Genomic DNA, 26,272 nt, shown 5'->3' with positions numbered 1-26,272 from the left:
AAACTGCAGATAGACAATTTTCTATCGCCCCAGTGACTTGCAGCTTGTGACTTGCAGCTTGGCAGACAGACTTTGGAATGTCACCGTGGAATATATAGCTGTGGATCTGTCCTGGTAGTCAATCATTATCCCTGTCATTATCTTATCCACTTGGGTAACCTTCCTGTTATGTATTACTTTACAAACTTCTTGCATCTTCTTGGGTATATAAGCTCCCAACAAAAATCAGAAAGCTTTGTTACACATTTCTTTAATCTAGATTATTTAAATTACAACCAGCTGATGGCACAGTACTGATTCCTGAAAAACCCTACTAGTAAACTGCTAGCAATCTGAGGAAAAAATATTTTATTCCTACTGTGAGCTCTTAATTTAAAAAAATGCAGTATCAAATGCCTTTTGAAAATCCAGGTACTGTATAGCCACTGTAATTGAAAATAAAAAAAACTGATGCTATAAATCTGGAATAAAAGCAAAAGATAGTGCAAGCATTCAGGAAGTTAGGCGAGGGTCTTTTACTATGCTATATCTCTAAATTAAATTGAACATCTGTAGAAAGAGATACTGCTAAAACATTATCCATTCTCTTCCCACAAATATTCCCTAACATGCTGAGTATCTCCAATATTTTCTGTATTTATTTTATTATATTTCACTTGTTTTAAATATCATACTGGTTAATTGTATTAAAAAATCTAAATAGTCATGCAGGAGAGAAAATTATTTTTGCCTTTACAGTATTTTAAAAGACCTTGTTACCAATATCTTTAATAATAAATACCAACATTTGCCAACTGTAGATCTCAGGCTATTTCCTGCCTCTCTCTCTCCCCCTTCTTTCTGAAAAATATGTTGGGACAGTTCTAGAATACTGGAAGAAAATACTGCAACCAGTTCTTTCAAATCCATGGCATGCAGAGTATCAGGTCCAGTTTTATTTCTTTTATTTTCCCTGACACTTCCTCACTATCATTAGACCATTTAGTTCCTTTCCATATCTACTATATTTTGTACTCTTGTGATTAAATGAAACATATATGCCTTTGTCCTTTCCGAATGCAGCACATTTTTTCTGTCAACAGTTACTGTCTATAAACAACCGACTGTTCATTTATTACCATAGATGCTGTCTGATCTGCGGAGCTCTGCCAGTGCGTTGCTCTGAATTTCCTGCATCTGCAGGATCTCTGTTGTTTATAGCTGCTACTCTTCCTTTTTTTTCACATATTTGTGTTAGCCCTGGCAATTTTTTAAAAAGCCGACAGGTTGACAATACTAAGTGTCGTTGACATCTGCCTCCACTGAATTTTGATTAACAACTAATCGTCCATTAAAAATCCTCAACATTTGCGTTCTTAATACATTTGACGGCGCCATACACAACCTGTGTTGTAATACTAGGCTACTTTTCACTGAAAATATATTTCTGATGATGGAAACAAAATCTAGAACTAAAATATCAGATATTTCTGGATACTGGATAAAAGATAATTCTGGATGCTCCGCGAACAATGTTAACTTAGACTTTTTTTGCTCTCAATCTAGAACCAATTGTTAACGCTACTAACAGCAACCGCAATGGTCAGAGCACATTCTCATTAACAAACGGAACATGCAACTTTTATTTGCACGCTTTCCAACAGTTTATATTTTAGTATCTTCGCAAATGAGTGTGCCTTTAAATCATTGTTGACGGAAATCTGCAAATGGGCACAGTCGACTCCTTCGTGTACTATTTACGCGCAACCACTGGACACATTGACTGCACTGACACGTTTTGTTGATGCCTCCCCGCCGTCCTCAGCCAGGGAGCGACCGGTCCCCACCGCCGCACCCCTGCCCTCACCCATCCTACCCCACCCTCGCCTCGACAATACACAAAGCGCAAGCGAGCAATGAATGAGATGCGCACTCCGCTCCCACCTCGTGGCTGAGGCCGGCGCCGCCTGGTGCAGCGGCTCGCCGGGGTAATCGTCCTCCACCTCACACATCCTGCGTGATCCGGTCACCGTCCGGCCGCCGTCTCGGAACCGCAAGCACCGCGTGTCGATGACGCACGCTACCCGCAGCACCTTCTCTCGTCAGTCTACGATTGGCAAACTATTACTCCCTGCTAGTGTGTATTGTTTAAAATTGTCCTATCAATGCTTCAGCGTTTGCACTGAAGAACCCTATCCCATACTAATGGTATTCTGCAGCTCGGCCTCGTCTCAGAACATGATTTAACAAAGCAAAATGTCGGTAGTTTCCGTAGAAACAGGCTGGGTTGCAGACCGCCCGTGACGTCACATTGTTGTGGGCGGCGCGATGTGATGACGCGGGCTCCCGGATGTCGCGACTTAATGATGAGTGTTTAGGTTGTAGACGGTAGATGATGGCGATGTTTCGGAGTTTAGTCTCCGGCAACCAGACAAAACAGGCAGCGGTATCGGGGGAAAACTTGGCGGATTCGTACAGCTGTCCGATCTGCTTGGAGGTGTACTACAAGCCCGTGTCAATAGCGAGCTGTGGACATGCGTGAGTGTTACCGAGAGCCGTGCTGGGTCGGGAGATAAACAGTGGTAGTCTGGCGGATTAGACAATGGCTGTGTGTGCAGCCGAGGGGAAGTTCACCTGTGTTTGTCAGCACCCGGGCAGGCAGCTTTGCACTGAGACGGTAGGGGAAATAAATCACCTCGCCCCCTCAACAGGAACTTGCGGTTCCCTGTCTGCCTCAAAATCCGTTTAGTGGAGGTTGTCGTGAAGTTATTGAAAAGCTAATTCGATGGCGTCATCTTCACTGGGATCCGTGGTGCCCTTTTCGGGAGCACTGTCGGACCACATGGAAGCTTTTAACTGTTTCTTTGGTTAATACAGAAGTGCCATTAATAGCATTTTGGCACCTGCTGCTTTGAAGTAGCTTACTTATTGGGGGGCGGGGGGAATCGGATTTTTAACATTTGGATTTTAAACCATCTCCCCCACCCCTTTTTGTGGACGTGTTTCAATGATAACTTAAAAACCATTGTGACAGAGATCTTGTAGTCTTGGCATTTATAACAAGTGCTTCTGATGAGTGTCAGGTTTTGTTTTATAAATCTATGGTCTCCTTTCAAATGGTAATCCGCAAACTTTGATACAAAATAAGGAATGATAGTTGCACGTTTCTGAAAACCTAATTAATTTACTGATGTGGAAAATAATTATAAATATATCTACATCCGTGATACATCGGAAGCCTTATTTTCTCTGCTGTTTTAATCCCAGCTGAGTGTTAAAGATCTAGCAGGTTTTAACTGTTTCTCTATTTAATCAGATAATGCGTGTTCATAGCTCTGTACCATCCCAAGTTAGAAAGAACAGTGTTAAATAGTCTATGTGAAGTGCATTGGCAAATTGATGTGTTGATGAGTTCCAGGAATTGGTAGAGAGAGTGCTAATGAAATATTCAGTGATGACCAGTAGCTGGGAAACTGCAACTGTGGTACTTAGGAAAAGAGTGTGATTTAGTTCTAATTTGTTTGTTGGTGGGTTTGGTTGCTCAGAAGGCTGAAGTTATTGAATCAGGATGCAAAAAAAATTGTGTTATGTTATAAATCAAAATTAGGTTTATTATTACTGACAAATGAAATCAGTTTTGTGACAGGACTACAGTGCAAAAGAAATAATATCCTTTACAAGAAATAAATAGAGCAAAAGGGGAATAATGAGGGAGTGTTCATGCATTCATGGACTGGTCAGAGGGGAAGAAGCTGTTCCTAAAATGTTGAGTGTGGGCCTTCAGGCTCCTGTACCACCTCCATTATGATAGTAATGAGAAGAGGGCATGTTTCAGTTGGTAATGGCGCTTAATGATGGATGTGACCTTCCTGAGGCACAGCCTCTTGAAGCTTGCCTCAGTAATGGGGAGGATTGTGCCTGGGGTAAGTGGCTGACTCACTTTTTCCACCGTTGACCCCTTATTGAGGACTGGTGTCTGTTCTTCCAACTTTCCCTTCCTGAAATTTGCAATCAGTTCCTCAGTCTTGTTGGTGTTGAGTGCACCAATCAACTAGTTAAACCAGATCTATCTCACTCCTCTGTGCTTCCTTGTCACCTGGGATTGGCAATATTTGCATTCCATTTCCCTTATTTCTCATCGGGTGCTTTCTGACTGACTAAAATTAAACTTCTTGTTCCCCAGGTAATGCAGAATTGTGTAGATTTTCTCAATAAAATATGCACTTTGATTATGATTTGAAGTTCTTACTTGAGGATCATTTGAAATTTTTTTTTGCTCTCCTGGATGTTTTCAAGGAAGTTCCCGATACCTCTTGAGGATTGGAACAACCAATATCAGTCAATATTTTTGTGATTAAGTTTACTCATGGAGTGTATATTGACTTGAGTTTTCAGGCATTGAATAAAGACTTAACCCATCAACACAAAGTCTAGCCCATTTGCTATTGCACATAGATTTTTGAACCAATAGCTAGTAATTTGATTGTTTTCACCATTCACACATTAATCACTAAAATACTTATTCACAAATAAATATTAGGAATCAATTTGATTTTCATTTATTATTTTTTTAGAATAACGTCGGTGGAATACATGTGGAACAGGTTCCCAGAGTAGTAAATCTATAATGAATCCAAACCAGTGAACACACTGTTGCACCAGTGCACACTTGCTCATAATGAAACAGGATTAATTAATAAATACAGTACGTGTGATGGACTCTCTAGGAAAAGTAAAAATGGGAGATTTTTTCTTGAATTTTGAGTGACACCTCATAAAAATTAAGAGTCTTGAGATTAAATTATGCACAAAAGAGTAGTTTGGGAAATTGATTAAAGATGTATAATAAACAATGGCAAATCCGTGAACAGTAAAGTATAGGGGCAGGAGTTTGCTGTCCCCCCCCCCCCCCCCCAATCAAACCTACCAAGGTTGTGCCGCCAGTCAGTATGAAAAGAACAGGGATCATTACGTGTGAGTTTCACTTTGGAGTAGTGAGAGCCACGGAAAGAGCAAATCTCGCTGTATCAGAGTTTCATTTGGGCCAGTAGTAAGAAGTGAGTTTTAAGTGGAGCAGCCATTGTGGGACCACCACTGTCAGACTGTACAGGGTTAGAGTGGGGAACCGAAACTTTGGCTTGAGGCAAGAAGGCGCAGATACCAAAATCCCGGAGGCCTTTTTCGCTAGGCTGTTGTGTACGTGGACCAGTGTAGGGGTCTGAGGCTTTGGCTTGAGAGGCTTCAGAGCAAGAAGACACAATTTTGTAGCAGGTAGGAGCAGGTAAGGTTTTTTAATAGTTGTTAACTAAAAAAGATACCAAATTAGGGCAGGATCAGATAATTTATTGTATCTGTATGACGTGGAAACTGGTAAACCTTACTGTGGTTCCCAGTGACCACAGCTGCAGCAAATGTTTGCTTATACAGAAAGATCAATACCCTTGAATGGAAAATTCTATCAAAAGTAATAGGTACAGCCTAGTCCATCGGGGTAACACCCTTCCCACCATTGAGCGCTGTTACAGGAAAGCAGCATCCATCATCGAGGACCCCCACCACCCAGGCTATGCTCTCTTTTAACTGCTGCCATCAGGAAGGTGGTACCGGAGCCTCAGGACTCTCAGTTCCAGGTTCAGGAACAGGCACTACCACTCAGCCGTCAGTCTCTTTGAACCAGTGGGGATAACTTCACACCCCGTCACTCAACTGTTCCTACAACCTGTGGACTCACTTTCAAGGACTCTTGATCTTCTGTTCTTGATATTTATTGCTTATTTATTATTATTATTTCTTTCTTTTGTCTTTACACAGTTTGTTCTCTTTGCACATTGGTTGTTTGTCCGTCCTGTTGGGTGTGGTCGTACATCAATTCTATTATGTTTCTTGGCCACAAGAAAATGAATCACAGGGCTGGATGTGGTGGCATTTATGTACTTTAAACTCAGGCTCAAAATTGATGGCCTGGAATCTGAACTTCAAACACTGTGATGCATCAGGGAGGAGGTTGAGTTATCTGGACACTGCGTTTCAGGAGGCAGTCACACATATTAGATGAACTGCTTCAATTCGATCTGTGGTTAGGGACAAGAGGGTGTGACTGAGTAAGGGTGGTGGGGTGGGGCTCCAGGAGGTAGTGCAGGAGAGGCCTCAGCCCGACAGGTTGGAGATTACCGCCTCCTGTGAGAATGAGAGTGGGGGCAGTAGGAAGGATGGGCAACTGAACCGTGGCTCTGTGGTTCAAGAGGGGCAGAGGAGAAATGTAGTTGTAATTGGCGACAGTATAGTCGGGGGAATATGCACACTTCTCTATCACAAGGATTCAGATTTCCAAAGGCTGTGTTGTCTGCTTGGTGCCTGAGTTGGTCCTCTCATCTAACCTGCAGAGGAATCTGGAGTGGGAGGGGAAAGGATCCATTTATTGTGATCCATAAAAAGAATAAGGAATGAGATTTTGCTCAGGAAATTGAAGCAGCAAGGTACTAAATTAAAACACAGTACCACAAAGGTAATAATTTGTGGATTGTTGCCTAAGCTGTGTGCAAGTTGGCACGGGATTAATAAGATCAGAGAATTATACATGTGATTGAAAGATTGGTGTGGGAGAAATGGATTTGAATTCGTGGGACATTGGCACCATTATTATGGCAGTTCCAATGGGACAGACTATACCTGAACATTGCTGGGACCTGGGTCCTGGCAAATCACATAACTAGGACTCTAGACAAAGCTTTAAGCTAAATAGTAGGGTGGTAGGTTCAACAGCTCAGAAAAATGTGGATAATGTAAAAGAAAGGAGAGTGCTGGAGAGGTTTCAAGAATAAAGAATAAGACAATAGGTTTAGAAAGGGATATATGAACTTCAGGTGACGTGACAAAACTGAGAAGAATGTTGTAGAGTACAGGACTGAAGGTGTTGAATGCACACAATGTTCTAAATAATATAGATGATCTTGTAGCGCTGTTTGAACTGGGCATCGCGGAGTTGTGGTTGAAGGAAGATCCCTACTGGATGCTTGTCATCTCTAATGGGCAGACAGGTGGGCAAGGGAATAGGGAGGTTTCGTTGATAGAAAAGACATGTAAAAAGGGCAATGTTATAATGGTTACAAGGGGTTTCAATATGCAGGTTAATTGGGAGAGTCAGGTTGGTGCTGGATCACAAGAGAAGGAATTTGTAGAATGCCTACGAGGTGGCTTTTTGGAGCAGTTTGTGCTTGACCCTGCTAAGGAAAAGGCAAGTCAGGATTGGGAGTTGTGCACTGAACTGGATTTGATTAGAGCGCTTAAGGTAAAGAACCCTTGGTAGGTAGAGATCATATGATGGAATTCACCTTGCGGTTTGAGGATTGAAGCTAAAATTGAATGTATCATTATTACAGTTGAGTAAATAACAACAGAGGCATGAGAGAGGAGCTGGCCGAAGATGATTGTCAGGAGACTTTAGCAAGAATGACGTTAGAGCAGCAGTGGTTGGAGTTTCAGGGAGTAAGTCAGAAGATGCAGGAAGAAACAGCATTCCAAAGGAAGGATGAAGCAACTGTGGCTAACAATGGAAGTCAAAAGCACAAAATAATCTGCAGATGCTGGTGTCAAAGCAACACTCACAACACGCTGGAGGAACTCAGCAGGTCAAGCAGCATCCGTAGAAAAGATCGGTCGACGTTTCGGGCCGGAACCCTTCGTCCTGACGTGCTGCCTGACCTGCTGAGTTCCTCCAGCGTGTTGTGAATGGAAGTCAAAGACAGTATTAAAGCAAAAGAGAAGAAGCTAAAGGATTGGGGACATTTTAAAAACCAACAGAAGGCAATTAAAAGCAATATGGAGAGAAAATATGAAATATGAAGGTAAGGTAGCCAATAATATAGAAGTATTTTTCAGATATATATAAAGAGCGAAAGGGAGGCAAGAGTGGACTGGATCACTGGAAAATGATGCTGGAGATAGTAATGGGGAGCAAAGAACTGAGAAACAAGCTGAATAAGTGCAGTAGATTCTGGTTAATTGGGCACATCAGGGGCAATACATTTTGGCCCAATTAAGTTGCTGCCCCAATTAGCTGAAATTTCTTGAAAATAGTAGATGAAGTAGTGAAATTGTTTCATTTTCACTCACAGTCATTTCTGGCAACTCCAAGCCTGAGTGCTTGAAACTGCAGTGAGCAAAATAGTTCTGAATTGTCTTACTGCTTATTTCTAGCCCACTATCAGTGATAAAAATCACCTTCCCCAGTTAAGTGGCATCGTATCCTAAATAAAAGATGGGAGTCATGGCAATTTTCCCAATTGGTCTTTATTTTCTAAGAGTTGTTACAAATAATCTGTTGCCCCAACTAACCAGAATCCATTGTGTTTTGTGTCGGTCTTCGTTGTGGAAGACACCAGTAGCATGCCAGAAATTTGAAAGCATCATGGGCCAAAAGTGAGTGTGGTCACTCCTTATTACTGAGGAGAAGGTGTTTGAGAAGCTGAAAGGTCTGAAGGTAGTCTCCTGGACTAGATGGACTCTGAACAGGAAGAGTAGATAAAGAGATTCGAAAATCAATAGATTCTGGAATGCTTCTGCAGGGCAGGAAAATCGCAAATGACACTCCAATCTGTAAGAAGGGAGGGAGGCAAAAGACCAGTTAGCCTGACCAGAGGTTGGCAAAATTTAGAGCCAATTATTAAGGATGTGGTTTTGGGGTACTTGGAGGCAAACATTAAAATAGACAGAAGTAACCGTAGTTTTCTTAAGAGCCTATGGTATTACAAGAAAGATACTAGCATGGACGGAAGATCGACTACCTGCCAGAAGGTAAAGAGTGGGAATAAAAGTTTTTTTTCTGGTTGGCTGCTGGTGATCAGTAGTGTTCTGGAGTGATCTGTGTTGGTTCCACTACTTTTCATGTTATGTGTTAATGATCAGATGATGGAATAGGTGGCTTCATGGTCAAGTTTGCAGAATATATAAAGATAGGTGAAGGAGCAGATAGCATTGAGGAAGCAAGGAGTCTGCAAAAGGATTTGGACAGATTAGGGGAATGGGCAAAAAAGTAGCAAACAGAATACAGTGTAGGTAAGTATATGGTCATGGACTTTGGTAGAAGGAATAAAGGCGTTGACTATTTTCCAAACAAGGAGTGAATTCAGAAATAGATGCAAAAGGGTCTTGGGATTCTTAGTACCGGACTCTCTAAGGATTATCTTGCAGATTGAGTCAGTAGTATTAAGGCAAATTCAATTATAGCATTCATTTCCATTAAATTAGGATATTAAAGTAAGGATGTAATGCTGAGGTTTTACAAGATATTGGTCAGGCCACATTTGCAAGTAGTTTTGAGCCTTGTTTGCATGAAAGGATGTGCTGCTGGCATTGGAGAGGGTCCAGAGGAGGTTACGAGAATGATCCCGGAAATGAAAGAGTTAATATATGAGGAGTGTTTGATGGCTCTGGGTCTGCACTTCTGAAGTTTAGAAGGCTGGGAGGTAGGGAAATCTCATTGAAGCCTACTGAATATTGAAAGGCTAAGTTAGAGTGGGTGTTACCAGTAATGGGGAGTGTAGGACCAGGGGGCACAGCTTCTGAATACAAGGACGTCCCTTTAGAACAGAGATGAGGAGGAATTTCTTTAGGCAGGATCTTTAGATGGTGAATCTGTGGAATTCGTTGCTGCAGGCTGCTGTGGCGATCAAGTATTGGGTATATTTAATGAGAAAGTTGATAAGTTCATAATTAGTCAGGGTCTCAAAGGCTATGGGCAGAAGGCAGGAGAATGGATTAAGGGAAACATATCAGCAATGATCGAATGGCAGAGTGGACTAGATGGGCCGAAAGGCCTAAATTCTTCTTCTGTGCCGTATGATCATGGGTGATTTTCCCCAGGCCTCAATTCCTCTGTGCCAGATGCATGTAGCACTCAATTCCCCAATCATAATATAAATCAATATAATGAATTTACTGAGTACAATGAAAAGTTTATCTTGGATACAGGCCATGCAGATTAATTGATTATATAGTGCATTGAGGTAGTACTAAGCAGAATAAAGTGTCTCAGCTACAGAGAAGGTGCAGTGCAGGTAGATGGTAAGTTCAAGAGTCCATCTTACTCTACCATCAATAGTCTTACAACAGTGGAGTGAAAGCTAGCCTTGAGCAGCATGGGACATGACTTCATGTTCTTTTGAGCAATTATTGAACCATTTGGAGATGAAATGTTTGTGTATAGGACAGTGCCCTGACAAACTCCTACGGTGATGGCCTGGATTTGGGATGATTGACCAGCAACCACAAACTACTTCCTTTGAATTTCAAGTTCAGCCATTTGAGTGATTTCCCTTTCAAGCTGATTGACTTCCATTTTACAGAGTGCTTGATACTATACTTAGTCAAATGGTGTCCTGTTATCAAGGACAGTTAATCTTGCGTCCCCTCTGCAATTCCCTGTGGGCCACGAACCATGTTAACGTCCAGACCTGGGTGGACCTGGTGAAGCTAGCCATGAACGCGTTATGGGTGAGTAAGTGCTGCTTGATAGCACTGTCATCCACAGCTTTCATCACTGCACTGATGATATAGAGCAGACAACTGGCAATTACCCAGATTTGTTTTGTCCTGCTTTTTGTGAACAGAACACATATTGTCAATTTTCCACATCATCAAGTAGATTAAATACAAATGTCGTAACAGTGCTGGAATAGCTTGGTTAGGGGAACAGCTAGTCCTCAAGCACTGCTCTTCAGAACTGCAGCTGGGACTTTTTTTTGTTGTTCTTAACCTTTGCTGCGTCCAGTGCTCACAGCTGTTTCTTGATATCGTGGAGTGATTCAAATTGCAATCATGGAGGATCTTCGTGGGGTCTTCTCCTCCCAGCAGTTGTTTAGTGATGCACTACTATGCATGGCTGCATGTGGTGGAACTTTAGCTTTGATCTGATTACGAGTTAACGAATTATTTGAATTGATAATTTTGTTCCAGGGTTTGAAATAAAATGAATTCAGAAGCAATGGTGCATTAGTGTGAAGCTTACACAAGGTCATTTATACAGTACTCAGTGCAGCTTATCATGTGAATGGCAAAGTTCAAAGGTTCAGGTTCATTTTATCATCAAAATATGCATGTACAATGCAGCTCTAATATTCATCTTCTCCAGCTAGCCATGATATACAGAAAAACTATGGGAGCCATTGAAAGAAAAAACATCAACCCTCCCCCCATGCACTAAAAAGAAACAAAATTCACAAGCCTCAAACTCTCCCCACCCCCTCCTGCCACAAAAAACTAATAGTGCCCACGCAGAAAATGGCAGCTAGAGCATCAAACCCCAGACACCCCACCCTCTCCCTCACACAAAAAACTAATGGGTCGCCCGAATGGAAAATGGCAGCAGGAACAACAAATCCCAAACCCATCAGGTGTTGCAGGTGAAACTCCATCACCATGCTGAATGAGTTAGATCATCATCACTGTGTTTTAGGCAGGACTCAGAGCTAGTTCATAGATTTTCATATTGGGAGACTGGAGAGTTTTCCACAGAACTTCAAGTTTGTCCAGGTTGTTCCCCTGTCGTAGAAGTAAGGTTTAGTGATGGAGGTGCCATTATATTGTTGAGAACAAAGTGTGAGGTCGTGCTCCATAGAAGTTGGAAATCTGAAATAAAAACAGAGCTGAGAATGCACAGTGGGTTTTTCAGGACTTGAGGATTGCTGGCCAATTACCCTACTGACCCATACATCTTTGGAATGTGGGAGAAAACCGGAGAAAACTCACACATACACTAGGAAAATGTCTTCTACAAATTTCACAGAACTAATTTTTATTTCATATTCCAGACCTTTTGGTAGTGATTTGCGAATTCCGTAAAAGTGAATTTCCATTACTCAAACTGACACAATGCAAGGGTGGCCTGTATTAGATTTAGAAATTAATTAGTTATTGAGCTAATGATATGCAAATACTCATGAAATGGTTATCGTGATATGATCAAGTTCAATACAATGGTTTTGAAAAAGAAATGTGAGTAAATTATTGGGATTCCAGATTTATTCATAGTTGACTTCTGTGCAATTGGCAATGCTGTTGACGTGAATCCGACAAAATCTGTTAATGGGTAAACAACAGAAGCTATGTGGGAGAAATTCACAAAAACAATTATAGTTTGTTCCAAGATCAATTTATATTTTAAGGTGATTTTTAAAACTATTTTAAAAAAATGTCTGGCTGATATAAGGGTATAACACTAAAATAAAGAGTACAAAAGAAAGCAAAATTTCCCACCAATCCTAGTGACTGAAGGAGATGCACTTGGTAGCAAAAAGCAACAAAATTGTATGAGCCAAGAGTATGAAAAGAAACCTGGAAGAGATCTAAAGTCAACGCAAGTATTTTCATATTTTTCTTGAGGAGAAGATAATCAGGAATACATAGGCCTTAAACTCAGAATGGTGATCTTGTAAGTCTAAATATGGAAACAATAGACTGGATGAATAATTGCTTTTAGTTAACACTTACATTAAATGACAAGGGAGCCATGTCCCCAACCACAAGTGGTATTGCCTTCTCTCAGTGACTATGTAGATTTCTTCCCACATACCAAACAATTACTACTAGACTAAAAGACTGCTCTGAATTACAGACATTCCACCCTGCAAAAACTGATTTCAGGGAGGTAGCACCATCAATTTGTGGGAGACTCCTGGAACTTCTGGGAAAGGTGGGATGTCTGCAATAGAGTAGCTCCTTAGCAGCTAGCCAGCTAGTTTAAATAACGTTAGTTACGCTAATGAACGAATGACACCTGTTAAACTCACCTCAACGTGTCTTTTACAGTCTTACCCCACCATGGGCAATAGAAAAGTCACTGTTGTAAACAGTGCAGTGAGCAGCACTGTCATTATTTTTGACCCCTATTAGGCAGGGGTACACTTTGGGGTAGTCTGGGGAGATGTACGTTTTATTTTTTTTGGAACACTCTGCCATGGCGCGCTCTCGCTCTCGTGGTCACTCGTGCACTCTCTAGCGCTCTCGCTCTCTCCTGTGGTCGTGCTCACTTGCTTTCTCTCACTGGCTCTCAAAAAATTGATTTCCATAATATTGTATATAATTTCCGGGCATCAGGGAGCCACTATTAATATACAGGAGACTCCCGGAACTTCCGGGAGAGGTGGGATGTCTGGAATTACCCCTTAGTACAGGCAGGTTTGCAGGGATATGCAGAATGCTCGGCTGGAGCTGGAATTGATCTGATTTGCTTTTGTGGTCTTCTGGGTTATAAGTGAGTAAGTAACAACAATGAGGAGTAACAAATGCCCTTGACCAGCTGTTTTCAATCCCCAATTATAATGAAATTAGCTAAGAACAATGCAGACATCCTGTTATTTTCCAAAGATTACTTAATTTGGAACCAGTCTTTTCATTAGAAATTTATGCATTTCACTTTACTACTTAACAATCTTGAATGAGAAGCCAAGAGGTTGCATAAGATCTATTATTGCAAAATTACTTGTTTCGAATTCAAGAGTCACCAAACATCTTGAAATGATCTGAAAGAGCCAGCATGGATTTGTAAACTGGATCAGCTGGGCCTGTTGAACCTGATTAATTTCTTAAGCAATATCTATATATACTCCCTATGAACTACTCATTTAAAACAAAGATCTTATGTTAAACATTTAATTAAGTCACTCATAATTGACTGCAATCTAAAATGAAAGCCCAGGGAAATATAGGCAAAATGTTGATCCAGTTAAGAAATTGGCTGAATAGTGAAACGCAGAGGAGGGATAATGTGCCATTGCCCAATTTGGTCAGAGTAATTATTGTTGCGACACTAGAATGTGTACTGGACTCATAACCAGAAGCTATAACAATTTGTATGACTAGATGGAGGTTTTGTAATCTGTGGTGTACTGAAAGCGATGGTGGTTTTCACAGTCAGCGTCAGACTTTTATAAGTGACTACTGACCTATGGGAAATGTCCACATTTCATTGTCTTGTGACATGCCCCTTTGCTTGCGAGGCAATATTGTACAGTGGAAAGAGTTTGAGGTTGGCAGGGGACTTTTGTTTGGTGTGTATTAAATGCAAGGCCTTTTATCTTCTTTGGTGACTGAGTAGACAGTGACTTGGAGCTCAGCCTCTGAACATGCAAATATACAAATTTCTGTCTATTATGAAATTGGAGTAATGTTTTTCTAGAGTGGGAGTGATGTAAATTGAACAGGTTACCCCATGCTAGCTTGTTCGAAGTGAGCCGCAGCATTGTAACAAGAAAAATTGTGAAAATTTCAGGACTATGATATAATCTTGTTGATATCCATTGGTGCTGAGATTTCTGTGTTGTGTATCCTTAGATTAAGTTCATAGTTTGCAATTCATAAATGGGGAGGGCATTTTAAACTTGTAAGTTATTGTGCTTAGGAACCTGGGATATTGGTGCTAAAGTGGGAATGTGGTGTATTCTTAATTCGAGAGTCTGCAGGTGGTGGAATCTGGAATTAAAAACTAAATTGCTGGATGAACAGTATGTCTTGACCCAAAATATCAGCTAACATTTAACCTTCACTACTGCTTGACCCACTGAATTCTTCCAACAGTTTCTTTTTTTTATTAATAACCTATTCAAACATATATCTACAGACCTACTGAAGAAAATAGGTGTGCTGCAGTTCAAGTATCTGCGGCAATTTTTCAATATATTTGCAAATTTCGTACTTTTAGAAATAAAGCAACCTGTATAAGAAACGAAGAATTTATGATGGTGCATTCCTCTGACCCAAGCACAGTACATCCCAGCCAGTGAGGTATTTGTGAATAGTAATTGCAAATGTAACGTAGAAAAATGGAGAAGCAAAATGGAGGTCATTGATCTCAAAGTCAAACCAGTGTCTGCTCTCTAATCTGTAATTTGTCATTCAGCCTAATCACTCCTTCATTTCATTTGTTGAATCTGACTAAACTTGCTCTCTAATTCAGGTTGATTTGCCTTGGTATGACATTTATATTTGTTCCCTCAAATACAAAGGGTGCAGTCATAGAGTCCTACAACATGGCTCAACAGATCCACACTGACCAAGGTACCCATTTGGCCCATATGCCTGTACTAAAGCTTAACTGTCTAAAGTCATATCTGTTATTTTTCAGACATTTAAGTTGATGTACCTGCCTTAACTACTTCCTGATGGTGGCTCATTCCAGTGACAATCTCTGAGTGGAAATAGTGTCCTCGGGTTCCTGTTAAATCTCTCCCCTTTCACCATAAACCTATGCCTTTTAGTTATTGATATCCCCAACACTGGGCGGGAGGAACTGTGCACATTGACCCTATCTACTATGTCCCTCATAATTTTATACACCTCTACAAGATCTCACTCCTCATTCTACTACTTAATAACATTTAAGACTGAGAGACTATCTGTATTATTTCAATTATTTCATGTTAAATTCCCAGTTAAACCTACTTTCAGCTTACCCCCTCATAAATAAACAAAATTCATCCCGTGCCTCTCCATACTCATTGAGATGCAGCACATATCTATTTTCAGTTTCATTTGTTTTCAGACTTTCCACATTTGATTCTGTACAGCGAGAGCTCAGGGAAACTGGCATCAAGTTCCCTGAATGTGTCCACATACTTGGCGATAATAAAGGATTCTGATTCTGATTCTGATTTGAATTCATCTAGTTAGGTTCCAAAAACGTTGAAAGCACCTACCGCCATGTTCAAGGATGACTTCTGTTCTGCTGTTCTACTACTGTTGAACAATCTGCTCAGCACAAGAAGACTAGTCTCCCTTCCAGGGACTCTGTCTACACTTCCAATGCCTTCGTAAAGCAGCTAACATAATCAAAGACCCAACCGTCCATGGACATTCTCTCTTTTCTCCCCTCCTACCAGGCAGAAATTACAAAAGCCTTGAAAGCATATAACACCAAATTCAAGGCAGCTTCTATCCCACTGTCTTAAGACTATTGAATGGTCCCCTTGTACGATTAGATGGGCTTTTGACTTCATAATCAATGTATTATAACCTTGCACTGTATTGCATACCTGCACTGCTCTTCTTTCTAACTAGCAATTTGTTCTGCACACTTTTACTGGTTTCCCTCATACTCCCTTGACATTATTGATGTGATGAAGTGATCTGTATAGGTGGCATGCAAAACTAAGTTTTTCCACTCTACCTTGGTATGTGTGACAATACTAAACCAATCTGCCAAGTTAATTTGCTCCAGTGCAAAAGGTCCCAACCTGTTCAACCTCTCTCCATAACTTCCATAACCTCCATAACATCATTTGTGAGAACATCCTCACAAATCTCTGCACACTTTCCATCTTAATGGCATGTTTCCTATAGCATGGTGATCAAACCAAACACTATGTTCCAAATGTTGCCTCTCAAACATCCTTTTTAACTGTAATATAACATCACAACTTCTTAATTTAATGTCGTGGCTGAAATCCAGCGTGTCAAAAATTACCTTCATCATCCTGCCTACCTGTGACACCATTTTCAAGGAATCACGTAGGACTTCTAGGTTCCTCTACTCCACAGCACTTCCCAGGGCCCTAACATTTATTATGAACATATTGTGTAGCCTTGAACATAAACAATGTATGATTAATCAGATCTGGATTATGTCAAGTAGTATCCAGCCACTATGAAAATTGCCATCTACTCCAGTATCATCAAGAATAAAGATGTCCCTGTCTTTTATTTCTCCACGATATCAAATCTACAAACCATTTCCTCACCAATTCTGTTCACAGACATCTCTGGCAAACTCTTTATATCGTTTAGGATTGAGACCATCTGCCTCCATTGCTTCATTCATTTCATGTTAGATTTCAGGTTGAACCTGCCTTCAGCTTATCCTGTCTCGCATATAATTCCACAACATTTCCCCTCATGCCACTCAATGCTTATTGAGTGCCATCACATGATCCCTGTAAGACATTAAGCTACTAACTGCCCAATCTTCTTTCTGGACCCTACACAGGCTGATCCAGTAAAAATTTTATCTCTTCATTTATTGTCCCTACTTGCTTCCAAATTAACTGTCATCATCACCCTTCTCAAAAATTGCCTCAAATTTCTGTCCCAGTAAATTTACCATGCTATCTTCATTGTTCTTTCTTCAAAGTTCATTGCAGTGTTTCAATTCACCTTGAATTTCATGTCCATTTCTTCTGACCTTCCGTATTTGAATTCATCCTGTTGGGTTTCCATCTTGTTCTATTGCCGAACAGGCATAACTAAAAAGAAAAAGAAACACTTTCGGCATTCTTTGACATATTTGGCAAAACCTCCATCCTTGTGCTGTGTTGTTCTGTTGTCCAGACCGGTGGAATTGCCCTATTTCTGGCACACTGCTGCTTCCGATGTTGATAATTGGTGGTATAGCTAGAATTTACAAGGACCATTTCCGCCTGTAAGCCCCTAACACTGTCTCTCAACTGATCCAGTAAAACTGCTTTGCAATATGAGTAGTTTAATATTCAGTCTTGGATTTTTTTTTATTTCAACAGCAGAAACCCTCCCTACTGATCTCTCCCATGGTACTTTTCCTTGTAAGCGGAACAAGTGCCATACCTGCCCCTATACCTCCTACCTCACTATCATTCAGGGCTCTAAGCAGTCTTTCTAGGTGAGGAGACACTTCACCTGTGAGTCTGTTGGGGTAATCAACTGTATCCGGTGCTCCCGGTGTAACCTCCTGTATATCGGTAAGAGCCGGCAGCTACGCTCTGTCTGCTGGGAAAAGTGGGATCTCCCGATGGCCACCCACTACAATTCTACTTCCCATTCCTATTCCGGCACGTCAGTCTATGGCCTACTGTACTGCTGTGATGAGGCCACACTCAGATTTGGGGAGTAACACCTTGTATTCCGTCTGGGTAGCTTCCAACCTGATGGGATAAACACTGATTTCTTGATAATTGCCCCCCCCCCCTACCATTCCCCATTCCTGTTTCCCTCTTCCACCTCTTCTCCTTACCTGCCCATCGCCTCCCTCTGGTGCTCCTTTCCCTTCCCTTTCTTCCATGGTCTTCAACCCTCTCCTATCAGATTACCCCTTCCCCAGCTCTTTACTTCACCCCTCCCCCAACCAGTTTCACCTATCACCTACCACTTTGTACTTCCTCCTCCTCTCTCGCACCTTCTTGCTCTAACTTCTTGTCCTCTTTTTCCAGTCCTGATGAAGATTCTCAGCCTGAAAAGTTGATTGTTTACTCTTTTCCATAGATGCTGCCTGGCCTGCTGAGTTCCTCCAGCATTTTGTGTGTGTTGCTTGAATTTCCAGCATTTGCAGATTTTTCTCGTCTTTGGCTATCTGACTTAGTTTTTCTCCACCATTATGACAAAGTACAGCTTTGCGCTAAGCGTCTACACTTGTGCTTCCCCAATAAGTTTTTTTTTAAAAATTATAACCATTTAATTCATTGTATTTTTGATTGTAAGAAATTTTGAACTTGGTTGGAACAGCAGGAAACAATTGTAAAATGGGTTTTGATAAAAGAGTAAAAGTGATAAAATGACTGTCTGATGCACAGATCATGACCTGTTTGAAGTGAGATTGGAGGTCACGTCTGAGCCTTGGAATTGCACTCTGACAGTGAATCATTGTTTCCAGGGCCAAGAAGATAAATTAGTGAAGTGGAGAAAAAGTAAGTATGACAGAGCTAACTTGGTAAAGGTTTCAAAATTAGTATGCTGTGTGTGTTGGATAACATTGCTTAGAATTACCCTGACCAATTTTTAACTCTTAATTAACAACATGAAACATTACTTGGTCATTTATAGCATTGAAATCTAAGGAACCTTGCTATCTGAAAATTGACGGGTGTGTTTCCTGTAATAAAGCACTAAGTGTGCACTGTATTTCACCAGCTGTTGTGCACTCTAGGAAGTAATGAAATCATGAGAAGCATTATTGACATGTGTTGCTTTTTATACTTGGTGTTCCTCCTTAACGGTGAGGGTTACAAGAATATTTGATTGAGAAGAGGACTAGGCTCAGCCATATCCAAACCTCACGTCAGTGGCAGCAAAAGATATCAGAGATCAATTGAGTCTAAGACATGTGACACAACCTAGAGGCTAGAAATTGATTCTACTGCTATCATCAATAAAAGTCATTCTGAAATAGTTGACCAAGATTTTGGCCATCTCTCCAACTCTCTTACAAAGACGTAGTTTTGTTTTCCTTTCCCTTCATTGTGTATCACTTTAATTATTCTGTAAAAAGGTAAAATAACATTGCTGCTCTGGGGGATGAACCGAATAAGTATTTTGCATCAGCAGAGGATTGAAAAATTGGAAATATCACTCCACTCTTTAAGCAGGGAGGGAGGCAGAAGAAAGGAAATCAAGGCCAGTTAGCCTGGCCTGTGTGGTTGTGAAGATGTTGGAATCAATCGTTACAGGATGTGGTTTCAGGGTACTTGTAAACACATGATAAAATGGGCCAAAGACAGCATGGTTTCCTGAAGAGAAAATCTTGCCTGACAAATCTGTTGGGATTCTTTTGAGGAATAATAAGCAGGGTAGACAAAAAAGAATTGGTGGATGTTGTGTACTTGGATTTTCAAAAGACCTTTGTCAAGGTGCCAGACATGAAGCTGTTTAGCAAGATAAGAGTCCGCAGTATTACAGGAAACACACTAGCATGGATAGAGCAGTGGCTGATTGGCAGGAGGCAAAGAGTGGGAATAAGGGAGCCTTTTCTGGCTGGCTGCTGGTGACTAGTGGTGTTCTGCAGGGGTCGGTCCTGGGACAGTTTATTTTTATGTTGTATGTCAATGATTTGGATGATGGAATTTAGCTTTGTGGTCAAGTTTGCAAACAATATGAAGATGCTGGAGTGGCAGATGGTGTTGAGGAAGCAGGAAGGCTGCAGAAGGACTTGGGTGAGGAGCATAGGCAAAGTAGTGGCAGATGGGATACAGAGTTGGTAAATATACCCACTAATGCACTTGGTAGAAGGAATAAAAGTGTACACTATTTAATAAGTGGGGAGAAAATTTAAAAATCTGAGCTGCAAAGAAACTTGGGAATTCACATGCAGGTTACCCTAAAGGCTAACTTGCAGGTTGAGTTAGTAGTGAGGAAGACAAATACAATGTTGGCGTTTATTTGGAGAGGACTAGAATATAAAAGTAAGGATGTAATGCTGAGGCTTGGAGTATTGTGAGCAGTTTTGAGACCCTTATCTAAGAAATGATGTGCTGACATTGGACAGCGTTCAACAGAGGACCATGAAAGTTATTCTAGGATTGGAAGGCTTATTGTGTGAAGAGCATTATATTTGCTCTGGGCCTGAACTTGCTGGAATTTAGAAGAATGAGGTGGGGGGATCTTATTGAAAACTATCGAATATTGAAAGGCCTGGATAGAGTGGATGTTGGGAGGATGATTCCTTTAGCAGGAGAGTCTAGGACCAAAGGGCATAACCTCAATAGAGGGGCATCCATTTAGAATGATGGTAAGGAAGAATTTCTTTAGTGAGAGGGTGGTGAACTTATGGAATTTGTTGCCACAGGCGGAGATTGATAGATTTTTGGTAAGTCAGGACGTGAATGGTTATGGAGAGACGGCAAGGGAATGGGGTTGAGAAGGAAATGGCAGAACAGACTCGATGGGCTGAATGGCTTAATGTCCAATGTCTTATGGTCTGATATTTTTGGATTGTATTTTTAAGTAGTAGTTTTCTGAACAAGGCCTCCACTGTTAAAAAGGGATCGTTCTAGAAATTACTGCACTGCAGTTATTGGCCTCAATGACTAATCGTTTTTTCTTTTTGTACTGCTGAATCCTATAACTTTGGGATGCAATAAGCATCTGTTGTGTAAATACCAGAGAGAACTCAGATCAGCAATATATTTCTTGCCAATGAAGGCAGTGAACACAGTGTGAACTTGATCAGCCTTTTATTTTAAGGTATAAATTGATTTCTGTAGGTTTTACATTGTGAAATATGCTACTTACTAAAACAAAATGTTTTTCCACTGGGTTTTAATTACCTTGTTTGCTGTGATGATTTTTTCTGACTTCATGGAAACCTGAAAGCTTTCTCCTTAAGCAGCATTGTCGAATCTGGACGTGAGTAAGACTTCGGATGAATATAAACAAGACAATGCACAAGGAAGCAGCCAAAGAAAAAAATGCAGGGATATCAATTTTGATAGAAAAATGGCAAGATAGTTATTTTTTAAATGGTGAGAGGTTGAGAAATCTTGATTTTAAGAAGGTCTAGATATAAGTGAATCACTGGAAATTAATGTGCGGAAATTAATGTGCAGAAATAGTGAGCAGTTAGAAGACAAATGGAGTTAATTGTAAGTGGATTTGAGTACTAGAGAAATCGTGTTCCAATTATAAAGGTGCAGCTGTGTCAGGAATTTTGTGTACAGATTGGTTCTCTCCACACATGGAAAGATGCACTGGAGAGAGAGAGAGGGCAATTGAGGCAAAGGTTTGCCAAATTGTTTCCTGGGATGGAGGGTTTATCATGAGTCATATGAAGTAAAGTGTACTATATTCTCTTGAGTTTAGAAGTGTTTCCAGGGAAACAAACATATTTTGAGGTTATAAAGATGATGTTTGACATAGTGAGGTGTCTAGAACCAGACATCATAATCTCAAAATAGGGTCGGCCATTCATGGCAAAGGAGAATACATTTCAATATCCAGAGGATAGTGTATTTTTGGAATTCATTCCACAACAGGGTCGTGGAAGCTTATTTTCCAAATCTGAGGCAAATCAATAGATATAATAGCTACTACTATTTATTATTTATGGTGCAACTGTAGCGAAAACCAATTTCCCCCGGGATCAATAAAGTATGACTATAATGGTTGCTGCAGCAAAGCACCTCCAAGATAAAAGAATACCAGCCTCAAAGATATCATTGTGGAAAGCAGTATGCAAAAACCCACTCTTCTCTCTGTGATCGAATTATTTTGAAAGACATAGTAAAAGCTCTAAGTGCCTCCGTCTATTAGCAGCTTTTTTTTCCAGCTGCTAAAGCTAAAAGTGCTGTATACAATTGAAAGAATGACTCTTAAGTCTCATGACATCCCAGCATTGTTTCATAGCAAACAAATTCAGCAATTTCTCAGGTCATAGTAGATCATTGACATGCCTGCATGCCCAAGATACAATAAGTAGAGAAGCAACAAATGGTCTGGCTCCTTATAGTTCTTGAATCACCCATTTTCATTACAGGTTATTGATTGATAATGTGTGATGTATCAAAATTATACCTGCTTTTTTCACTGATTTATCTTTTGTACAGTGCTGGTGGAAACATCTCTAATTGGTGTATTTCAGAGAAAGAATATTCAGACATTCACCCATTTTATTAGTCATCTGTAATAGTCTCTTTTGGGGCATGTATTCATTGGCAAATCAAGATCTGGCCATCAGTCTGTAAATTTGAATTCAGGAATCCCAGTGGTTCTGGATGGTACACCATTGCTCAACTGTTTTCTTTTTTCCCTTTGAATGTCAAAGAGTTCAAAATATTGGCAGTGGGCTATTTTTTTAAACCTGAAATTATTTTGCTAAAGTATATTACCTCTTCATTGAATCTCTGTTAATGAATGTATGTTCATTTGTATGGTGTACCTAGACATAGCGTAGCCGGCTAATGGTGCAGTGGCATCCGCACTGGACTTCAAGGTGAGTGGTCCAGGTTCAGATCCAGCTGGCTGCATGCACGCTTTCCATCCGTGTTGGGCTAGCAACCCAGCCTTGTAAAAAAAAAAGACAAAAACGCTAAGGAAACAGCAAGGTTGCCACCTGATGCACCACAAATCGTGGAAAGGAACAACAACTTAGGCATAGAGGCAGCACTGTCACCTTGATGTTACCACACTGTAAGAGGTGTCCTTTTTTGTTTGAATACTACATGACATCACACCATTGCCCAAAGAGCGAAAAGAGGGCATAAAGGAATAAAATGATCTGGTTGAGTGGTGTCATAACAATCTCGCCCTAAACATCAGCAAGAACAAGGAGTTGATTGTCGACCTCAGGAAGGGAAAGTCAGTAGAACGTGCACCAGTCCTCATTTAGTGCTCACTGATGGAAAGGTTAGTACCTTCAAGTTTCTGAGCGTTAACATCTCAGAAGGTGTAGCCTGTGCCCAATATATTGATGCAGTTATAAAGAAGGCATGTCAGCAGTTCTAAACTATAGGAGTTTGAGAACATATTTGGTATGTCACCAAAAACTCTAGCAAATTTCTACAGATGTAATACAGAGAGCATTCTGATTGATCGCGTCACTGCCTGGTATGGAGGCTCTAATGTGCAGGATTAAAAGAGGGTGTAGACGCAGCCAATTCCATCATGGGGACAACCCACCCCACCATCTTAATGATGGATGCCACCTTCTTAGCAGTGCCTTGAGAAAGTGGCATTCAACCAGGGCATACTCTCTTCTCATTATTACCATCAGGGAAAAGGTAGTGAATCATGAAAATCTACAGTCAATGATTGAGAAACAGCTTCTTCCCCTCCATTGCGTTTCTAAATAGTCCATGAACACTACTTCATTATTTCTTCCTTTTTGCACTGTTGATTTTGTAATTTTATGCCTTGCATTGTATTGCTGCCACAAAGCAACAATTTTAATGTCACTATACGACTGCAATAATAAACCTGATTCTAATACTGGTTCAAGTGAAAGAAGTGTTGGCCAATATTTATCCCTTGACAAATATTACCCAGATTGTCTGAGTGTTTCCTTCTTGCCATTTATGAGATCTTGCTGTAATCTTTGTACTTACAATGATTAGTTTTACTTCAAAAGCATTTTACTGTCTTTAAAGCAATTTAGGTTGTTCTTAGATTAAGAATATTACTTAATATGCAGCTAATTGGGGCACATGAGACCAGTATATTTAGGCTCAATTAAGCAGCTGTCCCGATTTCAGGGAAATAGTTAAAAAGGTATTAAAAAAAGGTCAAACTATTGTTTAACTGAGTAACAAATTATATATTTAAAAAGTACAGAACAAATTAGAACACTACCCATACTATGACAGAACTATAAAACTATACATTAGTTGTAGTTATTGATGGAGGAATTCATCCAGTGTGTGGTGTCATGTTCTTTTGATTGACTGTAAATGAATAAAATCAGCGCAGGCACTCCAGTGCAGATAATGTACTGCCTTCATTGCCTTCCTTTATGAAGCAGTGTTGTAAGGGTCTGAATTTTTTAAGGTCAAATAAAAAAATAAAATGATCAAAAATCCTGCTTTTTGAATCAGCATCCGTCAGCCCGAATGGATAAATAACACAAGCACGTGCAGCTGACGCTATTTTAAAAGCTGTTTGCTCTGTAGCATCCATTGCCACACAAGCACACAAAACTGACACTATTTAAAAACTGTTCAGAAACCCTCTTTTGTCCCAATTAAGTGGCAAAGTGTCCCAAATAAACAAAGGGGACATAAGATATTTTCTGTTAGTTTTTGTTCTTTGAGTAAGCGGCAGATTCTTTGGCATGATGATCCTCTTGGTAGTGTGCAACAATGTTGTAAAGGGCTTTGGACATGCAACTTATCATAGTAACGTGCTGGTTAAGTACTTGGGTTTTATCCAGCTGGAGCTTGCTGTTTTCTTTGAGGAATGAGTACCTTGTAAACTGCTTACTAACGATGACCTATTGTCTTTCAGGTTCTGTGGAGAATGTTTGCAACCCTGCCTGCAAGTTGTGTCACCTCTATGCCCTCTGTGCCGTATGCCCTTTGACCCAAAAAAGGTAGAAAAGGCCTCTAACGTGGAAAAACAGCTCTCTTCGTATAAGGCGCCCTGTCGAGGATGCAATAAAAAGGTATGCTGAAAGAAAGCATTTAACTAACTACAAAAAAAAATTGTTTGAAAGAAATTTTATTTGGAAAACGAATTGACCATTCGTATCTGGTCAGTGCGGTGTACATTCGTAAAATGGTGTACACCTCTGTGCAGTACAGCATGTAACTCAAATCTGCTTATGGTTTTAGGAATTGTGCACTGTGTATGCCATTTTTTTGACAATGCATTAAATGACAGTATACTTTTTGCTGGAGGGAATTTTGGGAATCGGTAAAGTGTTCATTTTCTAGATCTGTAGTCACATATAATTATCTACACTAGTTCGATGTGGCATAGTATTGTAAGATAGCAGCTTCCAATAATATGCCATATTTTTACAGTCTGTGAAAAATTTTAGCATTAGAATTTTATTCAGAATTAGATGCCTAGTTCAATTATTATTTATTGTCATTTTTAGATGCTTGTGAAGTTTACAAATTTTGCTGGTTAGGTCTTAGTCTCCATGCATTTATAGAGCATCAATAGCTCAAAGTACTAAGCGATAGATATGCCATATTCTATATTGTAGACCTCAGGAAGGGGAAGTCAGTAGAACGTGCACCAGTCCTCACTTAGAGCATATTAATGCAAAGAAATAATTTGTCTACTTTTCCAATAAGATGATGACGTGCTCAATGCCCCGGTCTCTTAGGGTCCAAACAAAGGTGTAATTGTCTGTCCCTTATATCTTTTTTATGATCACAAGACACTTGCGGGTATTAAGAACACCAAGCACTGAAGATGTGCCTCATTCACAGGTTGCTCAATAGCGGTGGAGCTGGACTTGTTGCACATTATGTTGCAGCCTGCTTCAGCCACCCGGGTGTCAGAGGTGGTGTGTGGTCCAACAAATGATTGTTTAGGACATTCTCATTGTGATCGCGAGACCCTCTTGGACATTGGTACTGTGTTCTGCTGTGAGTCCAATTCACTGGTTCAGTGGCTAGACTGACGACGATGGACCAGGCCCTCATGCCTCAGGGTTGCCTGTTGCAGCTGCCAGGGAAGAAGACGCAGAAGCTGGCTGTGTGCTGTTGGATTACGTGCTTGATTGGGGGCTGGCTTCTCGTGTCAGGGCTGCTCTCCAGTGTTAGCTCAGTGGAAGTCAGGCTGGATTGTGTTTGTCTGCGGCTGCATTTGCAGGAGATAAGGAAATGCGGGCTTGTTCATCCGGCATTGTGGCTGCAGGACAACATGCATCATCAATCAACAGGCCATTACACTCGGACTTTTGCAAAATTATTATTTTTAATATTTCAGTTTTTTTTTGTAACTGCATGTTTTTCTGCTATCATAATTATATGTGCTGTAGTGTATGTACTGTGTGCTGTGTTGGACTGTTTGTTCTGTGTTTTGCAACTTGGCCAGAGGAACACTTCTGCTTGGCTGTATTCAAGTGTATGGTTGAATAGCAATTAAGCTTGAACTTGAATGTCATGCTCCTCAAGGT

At 40.5% G+C, this 26,272-nt stretch overlaps 2 protein-coding genes and 1 long non-coding RNA gene across 5 annotated transcripts in view; 1 reads left to right on the top strand and 2 right to left on the bottom strand.

Annotated features, from left to right (window-relative positions):
- Positions 1-2,291, bottom strand: part of ctu2 (cytosolic thiouridylase subunit 2 homolog (S. pombe)) — a 61,676-nt gene extending 59,385 nt beyond the window's left edge. For both annotated transcript variants that reach the window (XM_072279772.1, XM_072279771.1), the window contains exon 1: positions 1,924-2,291. In XM_072279772.1, the coding sequence (XP_072135873.1) occupies positions 1,924-1,991 (68 nt within the window). In that variant the 5' untranslated portion in view covers positions 1,992-2,291. The remainder of the gene's footprint in view (positions 1-1,923) is intronic.
- Positions 2,292-2,350: 59 nt separating this feature from the next.
- Positions 2,351-26,272, top strand: part of rnf166 (ring finger protein 166) — a 61,152-nt gene continuing 37,230 nt past the window's right edge. For both annotated transcript variants that reach the window (XM_072279770.1, XM_072279769.1), the window contains exons 1-2: positions 2,351-2,517; positions 24,646-24,802. In XM_072279770.1, the coding sequence (XP_072135871.1) occupies positions 2,372-2,517; positions 24,646-24,802 (303 nt within the window). In that variant the 5' untranslated portion in view covers positions 2,351-2,371. The remainder of the gene's footprint in view (positions 2,518-24,645; positions 24,803-26,272) is intronic.
- On the bottom strand, positions 11,992-21,053 carry LOC140210638 (uncharacterized). The gene is made up of 3 exons (XR_011889266.1): positions 20,979-21,053; positions 17,122-17,210; positions 11,992-12,054 (listed from the first exon to the last, which is right to left on the bottom strand). It is a non-coding gene; the product is annotated as an uncharacterized lncRNA (long non-coding RNA).

The sequence above is a fragment of the Mobula birostris genome, chromosome 15 (assembly GCF_030028105.1).
Source record: "Mobula birostris isolate sMobBir1 chromosome 15, sMobBir1.hap1, whole genome shotgun sequence".
In the NCBI taxonomy this organism is placed as follows: Eukaryota; Metazoa; Chordata; class Chondrichthyes; order Myliobatiformes; family Myliobatidae; genus Mobula; species Mobula birostris.
The sequence above is the reverse complement of the archived record's forward strand: the minus strand, read 5'-3'. Positions and strand labels throughout refer to the sequence as shown.